Here is a 12,669-nt window from a genome sequence, read left to right on the forward strand (position 1 = left end):
CACCGTTCAACCGATTTGGATGTAAATACCCTCAAATTAAAGCTGAAAGTTTTCATATTCATTATTTATTTCAACTCCAATATGCTGTGGTATACAGCTAAAATAATAATAACTTGGTCAATGTCCAAATATTTATGGACCTGACAGTATAGCACAGGAAGTGAGATAAAACTGTTATTCACATAGACAGCAAGAAGGACATTCCCATAGTTATTCACAGGGACGATAGGAATCCCCTGTAATTAGGACACATCTCACAGCCACACCCCCATGAACAAGACTGTAGACTGGATCAACAATACTGTGATGAGCGCCAGTGAACATACACACGCACACACACACCCAATTGTGTTCCCATTTCTGTTTACCGTTAAAAGACAATTAGCAAGGGAGCAGCCAGGCAATAAAAAAACATGAGGTTTCATAGTAAAGAAAGATGATTATTAATCAGCTAAACCAACAGCCTCTGAAATTAAGGTAGACTCAGCGTAATGACATTGCCACAAGCAGCACCACAGATATTGAGATTAGCAAAATACAAGACTTGGCTCTCACAAAGTCACACTGCGCATGTGCAGGGGTCCGATTCACGCTGTTTACAGCATGGTAGACAGGGAACCAAAACAGGGGAGAAGTTGAGCCAGGCGCTTCAGTGATCTTAGTTGTTGCAGAAATTGTTACCTGGTGTTGTCTTTCATTTTGGGTCAGAAAACTATGTGAGAACATCAATGTACTCATAAACACCTCATTATAAAATGTACTCATATACACACACACGTACGAGAGCATGCATGAACATATACACCTGAGAGAGAGAGAGAGAGAGGCTGAGAGAGAGAGAGAGAGAGAGAGAGAGAGAGAGAGAGAGAGCGAGGCTGAGAGAGAGGGAGATAGAGCGAGGCTGAGAGAGAGAGAGAGACAGAGAGACAGAGAGAGAGAGAGAGAGAGTGAAAGAGAGTGAAAGAGAGTGAAAGAGAGTGAAAGAGAGAGAGAGAGAGAGAGAGAGAGAGAGAGAGAGAGAGAGAGAGAGAGAGAGAGAGAGAGAGAGAGAGAGAGAGAGAGAGAGAGAGAGAGAGAGAGAGAGAGAGAGAGAGAGAGAGAGAGAGAGAGAGAGAGAGAGAGATGAGACAGGTCAGAGGAGACAGTTGCAGTACTTTGTCCACTGCAGCTCACAGGTCAAGGGTCAAGCACTGACTGGGGTTCAATAGAGGAGACCTGTACAACCACACAAAAGTTAAGGAGAAAGACTGAGCCAGTGGGATTTACTTAATACTTTAAAGCCACAATCTGTAATTTGTTTTACAGTCAAATGCTTCATTAATTGAAATGCCAATGAACAGCAGTGACTTTTGCAGAAGGTACCTTTAAAGGGGTGGAAAAGCCATTAATTAGTCCAAGGTGCAAAAGATTATTCTTGATTCGAAGCTGAAATACAATCGGACACCCAGGGGTTGTTATTGTCAGGTGCTTTAGAAAAGTGTAACAGTTTCAGAAAGCTCCCACACTGCTAGGAAATTATCATAAATTATCATTCCGGACTTGCTGTGAAAGGAGGTTGCAACGCAGGTTGCATTCCGACCAGAAATACGACTTTCCCGAATTGGATCCTTTGTTCGTACACAACAAGGCAATTTAACTTATCCCAGAAGCTGCTCCAAGACGCCGCTGGCGGAGACGCGGTATTCGGAGTGGACTTCTAGTCCGACTCAGGAATCGTGCACACCATCCACCGCTTGCAAATATATAACTGGCTAGTGTTCAGTCCCTGGACAATAAAGTAGACAAGCTCAGGGCAAGGTACTCCTTTCAGAGAGACATCAGGGACTGTGACATACTCTGTTTCATGGAATCATGGTTCTCTCCGGATATACTGTCCCCGTCCATACAGCCAGCTGGGATCTCGGTACATTACGCAGGAATAAAACACTCCGGGAAGAAGAAAGGTGTGATTGTGATACCGTACAGGAACTCAAGTCCTTTCGTTCACCAGACCTAGAATACCTCTCAATCAAATGCTGACCGTATTGCCTCCCAAGATAATTATCTTCGGTTATAGTCACAGACGTGTATATTACCCCTCAAGCCGATACCACAACGGTCCTCAAGGAGCTACACTGGACTTTGTGCAAACTGGAAACCGCATATCCTAGTCCGCATTTGTTGTAGCTGGGGACCTTAACAAAGCAAATTTGAGGAAAACGCTAAGTTCTATCAACATATTGCCTGTAGTACTCGCATGTCAAAAATTCTCTACAAATGTTACTCTCCCTTCCGGGATGGCTACAGGGCACCCCCGCACCCTCCCTTTGGCAAATCAGATCACAACTCCATTCTGATCCTCACTTTCTATAGATAGAATCTCAAAAAGGAAGCACCCGTGCTAAGGTCTATTCAACTCTGGTTTGACCAATCGGAATCCATGCTTCAAGATTGTTTTGATCACTCGGACTGGGATATGTTCTGAGTTGCCTCTGAGAATAACATTGACGTATACACTGACACAGTGACTGAGTTCATCAGGAAGTGTATAGGTGATGTTGTTCCCACTGTGACTAGTAAAACCTACCCAAACCAAAAACCATAAACTGAAAGCGCGAAACATCGCATTAAACCATGGCAAGGTGACTGGGAATACGGTCGCATACAAACAGTGCAGCTATGCCCTCCGTAAGGCAATCAAACAGGAAAAACGTCAGTACAGTACAGAATCAAAGTGGAATCGCAATTCAATGGCTCAAACACAAGACTTATGTGGCAGGGACTCCAGAAAATCACGAATTACAAAGGGAAACCAGCCACGTCACGGACACCAACGTCTTGTTCCCAGACAAGTTAAACACCTTCTTCGCCAGCTTTGAGGGTAGCGCAGAGCCACTGAGGACTGTGAGCTCCCGTTCTCCATGGCCAACGTGATTAAGACATTTAAGCGTGTTAACCCTCCCAAGGCTGTCGGCCCAGACGGCGTCACTACACGCGTCCTCGGAGAATGTGCAGACCAGCTGGCAGGAGTGTTTACGGACATATTCAATCTCTCCCTATCTCAGTCTGCTGTCCCCAATTGCTTCAAGATGTCCACAATTGTTCCTGTAGGCTAATTAGGATCACACAGTGCATTCTGAAACTATTCAGACCCTTGCTATGAGAATCGAGCTCAGGTGCATCCTGTTTCCATAGATCATCCTTGAGATGTTTCTACAACTTGCCTGGAGTCCACCTGTGGTATATTCAATTGATTGGACATTATTTGGAAAAGCACACACCTGTCTATACAACGCCCCACAGTTGACAGTGGATGGCAGAGCAAAAACCAAGCCATGAGGTTGAAGGAATTGTCTGTAGAGCTCCGAGACAGGATTGTGTCAAGGCAAAGATCTGGGGAAGGATACCAAAACATTTCTGCAGCATTGAAGGTCCCCAAGAATACAGTGGCCTCAATCATTCTTAAATGGAAGAAGTTTAGAACCAGAGACTCTTCCTAGAACTGGCCACCCGGCCAGAGTCATGGTGGAGAAGGGCCTTGTTCAGGGAGGGGACCAAGAACCCGATGGTCACTCTGACAGAGCTCCTGAGTTCCTCTGTGGAGATGGGAGAACCTTCCAGAAAGACAACCGTCTCTGCAGCACTCCACCACTCAGGCCTTTATGGTAGAGTGGCATGACGGAAGCCACTCCTCAGTAAAAGGCACATGACAACCTGCTTGGAGTTTGCCAAAAGGCACCGAAAGACACTCAGACCATGAGAAACAAGATTATCTGGTCTGATGAAACCAAGAATGAACTTTTTGGCCTAATGCCAAGCGTCTTGTCTGGAGGAAACCTGGCACCTTCCCTACGGTGAAGCATGGTGGTGGCAGCATCATGTTGTTGGGATGTTTTTCAGAGGCAGGGACTGAGAGACTAGTCAGGGTTGAGGGAAAGATAAACGGAGCAAAGTACAGAGAGTTCCTGATGAAAACCTGCTCCAGACCACTCAGAACCTCAGACTGGGGTGAAGGTTCACCTTCCAACAGGACAACAACCCTAAGCACACAGCCAAGACAATGCAGGAGTGGATTTGTGACGAGTCTCTGAATGTCCTTAAGTTGCCCAACTTGAACCCGACCGCACATCTCTGTAGAGAACTGAAAAAATCTGTGCAGCGACGCTCCCCATCCAACCTCACAGAACTTGAGAGAATCTGCAGAGAAGAATGAGAGAAACTCCCCAAATACAGGTGTGCCAAGCTTGCAGCGTCATACCCAAGACCAAAGGAGCTTCAAGAAAGTAAATGGTCTGAATACTTACAGTATGTAAATGTCATATTCTTTGTATTTTTTATTTACACATTTGCAAACATTTCTAAAAACCTGTTTTTCCTTTTTCATTATGGGGTATTGTGTGTAGATTGATGAGGAAAAAAATAGATTTAATACATTTTAGAATGAGGCTGTAACGTAACAAAATTTGGAACAAGTTAAGGGGTTTGAATACTTTCCAAATGCACTGTATCACCTCCACCTTACCCGACACCCTAGACCCACTTCAATTTGAATACCGCTCCAATAGATTCACAGGCTCCCTGTTCACTCATGACTGCTTAGTCACGCACACCTCCAACTCAATCATCAAGTTTGCAGATGACAGAACAGTAATAGGCTGATTACCAACAATGATGAAACAGCCTCCAGGGAGGAGGTGAGGGCCCTGGTGGAATGGTGCTCGGAAAATAACCTCCCCTTTAACGTCAACAAAACAAAGGAGCTGATCGTGAACTTCAGGAGACAGCAGAGGGAGCACGCCCCCATCCACATTGACGGGACTGCAGTGGAGAAGGTGAAAAGTACACATCACTGACAATCTGAAATGGCCCAACCACACAGAGGTGTGGTGAAGAAGGTGCAATAGCGACTCTTCAACCTCAGGAGGCCCCTAACACCCTCAAAAACTTTTACAGATGCACCATTGAGAGCATCCTGTCAGGCTGTATCACCGCCTGGTACCGCAACTGCACCGCCCGCAATCGTAGGGCTCTCCAGAGGGTGGTGGTGCGGTCTTCCCAGCACATCACCGGGGACACACTTTCTGACCTGCAGGACACCTACAGCACCCGATGTCACAGGAAGGCCAGAAAGATCATCAAGGACATGAACCACCCTAGCGACGACCTGTTCACCCCGCTATCATCCAGAAGGTGAGGTAAGTACAGGTGATCAAAGCTGGGACAGAGAGACTGAAAAACAGCTTCTATCTCAAAGCCATCAGACTTTTAAATAGCCATCAGTAGCCGGCCCCCACCCAGTACCATAACCTGAACTTGGTCACTGTCACTAGCCGGCTACCACCCGGTCACTCATAGGTACTAAGGCCCTATGTACATACTGTAGACATGGAGTCACTGGTCACTTTAATAATGGAACACTGGTCACATACTGTTTTACTCATTTCATCTGTATATACTGTATTCTACTGTATTCCACTCAATGCCACTCCAACATTTCTCACCCTAAAATGTATACAGTGGGGAGAACAAGTATTTGATACACTGCCGATTTTGCAGGTTTTCCTACTTACAAAGCATGTAGAGGTCTGTAATTTTTAACATAGGTACACTTCAACTGTGAGAGACGGAATCTAAAACAAAAATCCAGAAAATCACATTGTATGATTTTTAAGTAATTCATTTGCATTTTATTGCATGTCATAAGTATTTGATCATCTATCAAACAGTAAGAATTCCGGCTCTCACAGACCTGTTAGTTTTTCTTTAAGAAGCCCTCCTGTTCTCCACTCATTACCTGTGTTAACTGCACCTGTTTGAACTCGTTACCTGTATAAAAGACACCTGTCCACACACTCAATCAAACAGACTCCAACCTCTCCACAATGGCCAAGACCAGAGAGCTGTGTAAGGATATCAGGGATAAAATTGTAGACCTGCACAAGGCTGGGATGGACTACAGGACAATAGGCAAGCAGCTTGGTGAGAAGGCAACAACTGTTGGTGCAATTATTAGAAAATGGAAGAAGTTCAAGATGACGGTCAATCACCCTCGGTCTGGGGCTCCATGCGAGATCTCACCTCGTGGGGCATCAATGACCATGAGGAAGGTGAGGGATCAGCCCAGAACTACACGGCAGGACCTGGTCAATGACCTGAAGAGAGCCGGGACCACAGTCTCAAAGAAAACCATTAGTAACACACTACGCCGTCATGGATTAAAATCCTGCAGGGCACGCAAGGTCCCCCTCATCAAGCCAGCGCATGTCCAGGCCCATCGGAAGTTTGCCAATGACCATCTGGATGATCCAAAGGAGGAATGGGAGAAGGTCATGTGGTCTGATGAGACAAAAATATAGCTTTTTTGGTCTAAACTCCACTCGCCATGTTTGGAGGAAGAAGAAGGATGAGTACAACCCCAAGAACACCATCCCAACCGTGAAGCATGGAGGTGGAAACATCATTCTTTGGGGATGCTTTTCTGCAAAGGGGACAGGACGACTGCACCGTATTGAGGGGAGGATGGATAGGGCCATGTATCGCAAGATCTTGGCCAACAACCTCCTTCCCTCAGTAAGAGCATTGAAGATGGGTCGTGGCTGGGTCTTCCAGCATGACAACGACCCGAAACACACAGCCAGGGCAACTAAGGAGTGGCTCCGTAAGAAGCATCTCAAGGTCCTGGAGTGGCCTAGCCAGTCTCCAGACCTGAACCCAATAGAAAATCTTTGGAGGGAGCTGAAAGTCCGTATTGCCCAGCGACAGCCCCGAAACCTGAAGGATCTGGAGAAGGTCTGTATGGAGGAGTGAGCCAAAATCCCTGCTGCAGTGTGTGCAAACCTGGTCAAGAACTACAGGAAACGTATGATCTCTGTAATTGCAAACAAAGGTTTCTGTACCAAATATTAAGTTCTGCTTTTCTGATGTATCAAATACTTACGTCATGCAATAAAATGCAAATTAATTACTTAACAATCATACAATGTGATTTTCTAGATTTTTGTTTTAGATTCCGTCTCTCACAGTTGAAGTGTACCTATGATACAAATTACAGACCTCTACATGCTTTGTAAGTAGGAAAACCTGCAAAATCGGCAGTGTATCAAATACTTGTTCTCCCCACTGTATATCTCTTAATTCCATTATTTTACTTTTAGATGGTGTGTATTGTTGTGAATGGTTAGATACTACTGCACAGTTAGAGCTAGGAACTCATTTTGCTACACCGGCAATAACATCTGCTAAATATGAGTATGAAACCAATAAAAACTGATTTGATTTGATTTAAAACATCACAAAAATAAGTATGGGATACTTTGCAAGCTTGGTGTGTGGGAGAAGGGAACTTATTTTCTTTGAACAAGACCCAGGAATCATATCATGTATGCTATCCTGATGCAGTGAAAAAGTATGAAAAATAATCAACAAATTAAGTAAGCTTTATGCAACATCTTTGTGTGGACCTAGCACATTTTTCCTTCCACAGAATCTGAGCACCAGTCAGTCATATCTCTCAGGCCAGAACAAGGAACAAGTGATCAAGTCAAACCCACAGCAACGCTTCTAGTCTACCCCCAGTACCAGCCCCCAGTCCCAGCCCCCAGTCCCAGCCCCCAGTCCCAGCCCCCAGCCCCAGCCCCCAGTCCCAGCCCCCAGTCCCAGCCCCCAGTCCCAGCCCCCAGTCCCAGCCCCAGCCTCAGCCCCCAGCCTCAGCCCCCAGCCTCCGCCGTCAGCCCCCAACCTCAGCCCTAACCCCAGAGGCGGTCAGCGCTCATGCCACACACCCTCACCGGAGATGTTGGTGGTGATCTCAGTGAGGGCGGTCTGCCCGAAGCCCTTGGCGGTGCGAGCTCTAACAGACACCAGGTAGGTGGTGCCGGGGTGTAGGCCAGAGAACATGTGGTATGTCTCGTTCCTCAGCTTGGAGACAGTACGGCGAGGGCCCGGTACGTTGATACCTGGGTCGGATGACTCGATGCCCTGGTAACTGATCTGGAAACCGTGAACAAAACACAGACAAATATGATCACAATGTGGTGTGGTAAGACTGTTGTTGCTGTAAACAGATTTAGGAACAGGGAACAAAACACAAACCATAGAATCACAATGAGTAGTCCCCGCTTACAAACTGTGAACATAAAGTAATCACGGCGAGATTTGATTCTGCTTCCTGAGATCATACAATAGGTGTTGTTGTTAGTGTTATTGTTGTTGGATGAGAGAGATGTTTTGCTGTGGGTTGTTTCAATGTTGGGAGTCAAGCAGCGATATATCTACAAATAAGCAGGTGTTACTGTGCCTCTGACTGTGTCTGTGCCTGCCTGCCTGCCTGCCTTGCACCCCCACCCACAGTGACTCCACCACGCAGCCCAAAATGAGATAATTTCTGTCACTCCTGAAGGAAGAACTCAGAACGTCTCCTCTGTCACTACACAGACAACCAACAGACACCCCAATTATTTCTGCTGTTGTTATTTTCTGCTTCACTCTCTCCTTTTCTTTCTCAGAGATCCTGTTTGCAGTGCCTCTCTCTTCTCCCTCTTCTAACATTCCTCTCACCTCTCTTATCTTTATTCTTTCCCTCTCTCTCCTCCCCCTCTCTCTTCTCTATCCTCTCCCCAGGCAGCTTTGACACATCCCAGTTTCTCATTCTCCTCTCTCCTGATTCAACCGTCTATTCTCACTCCTCCATACCGCCCCTCTTTCACTCTCTGCCTAAATTCATCTTCTCACTTCTCTTCATCTTCTCCTATAGCTTCTTTAGTTTTCCTTTCTCCATATCTTCAGTCTCTTTTCCATTTCACCTTTAATATCTATTCCAACAGCTTCTTCCTTCCCTTTCCCTCATTCTATCTATCAGGATTTCTCCATCTCACTATTTACATGTCTCTTCCTTTTCATCACACTCTCTTTCTGTCAGAGCAGACTCGTCAGGCCCAGACCTGTCTCTGTCTGGACATCTTTCATTCATTCAGCATTGTCACCGCAGCCTGCCTGACTGCCGGATAAAACGACAGACACTCGCCAGACTGCCATGCAGACCTAATCCATCCATAGCTTATTCTAGGCTTTTGAAGAGTAGTTACATTTCTCCAGCTAAATATTGGCAGAAAAGCTAAATATGACTGTGGCTTGATTAGTGTTAATAGCTAAAGTCTTTCTGTCCACTTAATGTACAGAAATCTCTGTATGCTCTAAGAGTTGGCTACAGAGGTCTGTGGCAGGCAATCAGAGACATATATACAAGCTGTCACGTTCTTGACCTATTTTTATGTTATTTTGATTATGTTTAGTTGGTCAGGGCGTGAGTTGGGGTGGGCATTGTATGTTGTGTGTGTTTTGTTTAGTCCATGGGTGTTGTATTGTGTATGGGATAGATAATTGTGAGGTTGTCTAGTTATGTCTATGGCTGCCTAGATTGGGTCTCAATCAGAGACAGCTGTCATTCATTTGTCTCTGATTGGGAGCCATATTTAAGGTAGCCATAGGCAGTAGGCTTTTGTGGGTAGTTGTCTTGTTTAACGTTTGTTGCTTGTCTGTGCACTTGCGTTATTTAGCTTCACGATCATTTGTTGTTTTTTGTTTGTTTGTATAGTGTTTTCGTTTCATGTTCATCTTCGTTCATTTATTAAAAGAAGATGGCTTATTTTCCTCATGCTGCGTTTTGGTCCGAATCTCTTCCACACGATCGTGACAGAACTACCCACCACAACAGGACCAAGCGGATTGAGGAAGGAGAAAAGGAACTAAAACAATGGAGAGAAGAGGAATGGAGTTGGGAGCAAATTTTCAATGGAGAAGGACCCTGGGCTAAGGTTGGTGTGAATCGCCGCTTGCGGGAGGAGAAGAAGGCAGCCACAGCCCAGGAGCGCTGGTATGAGGAGGCAGCACGTAAGAGAGGCTGGAAGCCCGAGAGGCTCACCCAAAAATTTCTTGGGGGGGGGGGGCTAAAGGGGAGTGTGGCGAAGCCGGGTTGGATACCTGAGCCAACTCCCCGGGCTTACCGTGGAGTAAGAGGGCGTCGTACTGGTCAGACACCGTGTTATGCGGTAAAGCGCACGGTGTCCCCAGTACGCGTGCTTAGCCCAGTGCGGGCTATTCCACCTTGCCGCACTGGGAGGGCTAGGTTGGGCATCGAGCCGGATGCCATGAAGCCGGCCCAACGTATCTGGCCTCCAGTACGTCTCCTCGGGCCGGTGTACATGGCACCGGTCTTACAGGTGGTGTCCCCGGTTCGCCTGCATAGCCCAGTGCGGGCTATTCCACCTCGCCGCACTGGTAGGGCTACGGGGACCATTCAACCTGGTAAGGTTGGGGAGGCTCGGTGCTCAAGAGCACGTGTCCTCCTTCACAGTCCGGTATATCCGGCGCCACCTTCCCACCCCAGCTCAGTACCACCAGTGCCTACACCACGCACCAGGCTTCCAGTGCATCTCCAGAGCCCTGTTCCTCCTCCACGCACTCTCCCTATGGTGCGTGTCTCCAGCCCAGTGCCTCCAGTTCCGGCACCACGCACCAAGCCTCCTGTGCGTCTCCAGAGCCCTGTACGCACTGTTCCTTCTCCCCGCACTCGTCCTGAGGTGCGTGCCCTCAGCCCGGTACCTCCAGTTCCGGTACCACGCACCAGGCCTAGAGTGCGCCACGAGAGTCCAGTGTGCCCTGTTGTTGTTCCCCGCACTAGCCTGAAGGTGCGTGTCCTTAGCCCGGTACCTCCAGTTCCGGTACCACGCACCAGGCCTACAGTGCGTCTCAGCCGGCCAGAGTCTGCCGTCTGCCCAGCGGCGCCTGAACTGCCCGTCTGCCCAGCGGCGCCTGAACTGCCCGTCTGCCCAGCGGCGCCTGAACTGCCCGTCTGCCCAGCGGCGTCTGAACTGCCCGTCTGCCCTACGCCGTCTGAACTGTCCGTCTGCCATGAGCCTGCAAAGCCGCCCGTCTGCCATGAGCCTGCAAAGCCGCCCGTCTGCCATGAGCCTACAGAGCCGTCCGCCAGACAGGAGCCGCTAGAGCCTTCCGCCAGACCGGATCAGCCAGAGCCTTCCGCCAGACCGGATCAGCCAGAGCCTTCCGCCAGACCGGATCAGCCAGAGCCTTCCGCCAGACCGGATCAGCCAGAGCCTTCCGCCAGACCGGATCAGCCAGAGCCTTCCGCCAGACCGGATCAGCCAGAGCCTTCCGCCAGACCGGATCAGCCAGAGCCGTCAGCGAGCCATGACCAGCCAGAGCCGTCAGCGAGCCATGACCAGCCAGAGCCGTCAGCCAGCCATGACCAGCCAGAGCCGTCAGCCAGCCATGACCAGCCAGAGCCGTCAGCCAGCCATGACCAGCCAGAGCCAGCCAGCCAGGATCCGCCAGCCAGCCCGGAGCTGCCGTCCCTCAGCCCGGAGCTGCCGTCCCTCAGCCCGGAGCTGCCGTCCCTCATCCCGGTGCTGCCCCTTATCCCGATGCTGCCCCTTATCCCGATGCTGCCCCTTCAGTTAGGTGGGTTTAGTTGGAGGGTGGTCATTGGGGGGGGGATACGGAAGCGGGGAGTGACTATGGTGGTGTGGGGGCAGCGTCCAGAGCCGGAGCCACCACCGTGGACAGATGCCCACCCAGACACTCCCCTAGACTTTTGGTGGTGCGTTCGGAGTACGCACCTTGAGGGGGGGGGTTATGTCACGTTCCTGACCTATTTTTATGTTATTTTGATTATGTTTAGTTGGTCAGGGCGTGAGTTGGGGTGGGCATTGTATGTTGTGTGTGTTTTGTTTAGTCCATGGGTGTTGTATTGTGTATGGGATAGATAATTGTGAGGTTGTCTAGTTATGTCTATGGCTGCCTAGATTGGGTCTCAATCAGAGACAGCTGTCATTCATTTGTCTCTGATTGGGAGCCATATTTAAGGTAGCCATAGGCAGTAGGCTTTTGTGGGTAGTTGTCTTGTTTAACGTTTGTTGCTTGTCTGTGCACTTGCGTTATTTAGCTTCACGATCATTTGTTGTTTTTTGTTTGTTTGTATAGTGTTTTCGTTTCATGTTCATCTTCGTTCATTTATTAAAAGAAGATGGCTTATTTTCCTCATGCTGCGTTTTGGTCCGAATCTCTTCCACACGATCGTGACACAAGCCAGTGGATGCTCCTCAGAGGAGGAAGGGGATGACCATCCTCCTCAGTGAATTTCATACTATAGTAAATATAATCACATATCACCAAATAATTGATTAAAACACACTGTTTTGCAATGAATGTCTACAGTAGCCTGAACAGCACTCTGTAGGGTAGCACTATTGTGTAGCCGGAGGACAGCTACCTTCCGTCCTCCTCTTGGTACACTGACTTCAATACAAAACCTATGAGGCTCTTGGTTCTCATCCCCTTCCATTGACTTACACAGTAATTATGACAACTTCTGGAGGACATCCCCAAACCTATTAGAGCTCTTGCAGCATGAACTGACATGTTTTCCACCCAGTCAAAGGATCAGAGAATTAATCTAGTACTGAAAGCATAAGCTATAGCTAGATAGCACTGCAGTGCATAAAATGTGGTGAGTAGTTGCCTCAAAGAAAGAGAAAGACAATAGTTGAACAGTTTTCAAAAAAGATTTGTTTTTAAATGAAGGAGAAGCAAGAGAGAGAGAGATTGTCATTTATTTATTTTTACTTTCAGTTTCACTTACTTAGCTAGCAAATGCAGCTGGCTAGTTTAGTTACT

At 47.8% G+C, this 12,669-nt stretch overlaps 1 protein-coding gene across 9 annotated transcripts in view; it reads right to left on the reverse strand.

The window, feature by feature from the left end:
* The window catches only part of LOC139554899 (receptor-type tyrosine-protein phosphatase U-like), a 297,039-nt gene that overhangs the window by 58,707 nt on the left and 225,663 nt on the right, over nucleotides 1-12,669 (reverse strand). For all 9 annotated transcript variants that reach the window (XM_071368151.1, XM_071368154.1, XM_071368152.1 and 6 more), the window contains exon 11: nucleotides 7,767-7,968. In XM_071368151.1, the coding sequence (XP_071224252.1) occupies nucleotides 7,767-7,968 (202 nt within the window). The remainder of the gene's footprint in view (nucleotides 1-7,766; nucleotides 7,969-12,669) is intronic.

Source organism: Salvelinus alpinus, chromosome 26 (assembly GCF_045679555.1).
Source record: "Salvelinus alpinus chromosome 26, SLU_Salpinus.1, whole genome shotgun sequence".
Lineage (NCBI taxonomy): Eukaryota > Metazoa > Chordata > Actinopteri > Salmoniformes > Salmonidae > Salvelinus > Salvelinus alpinus.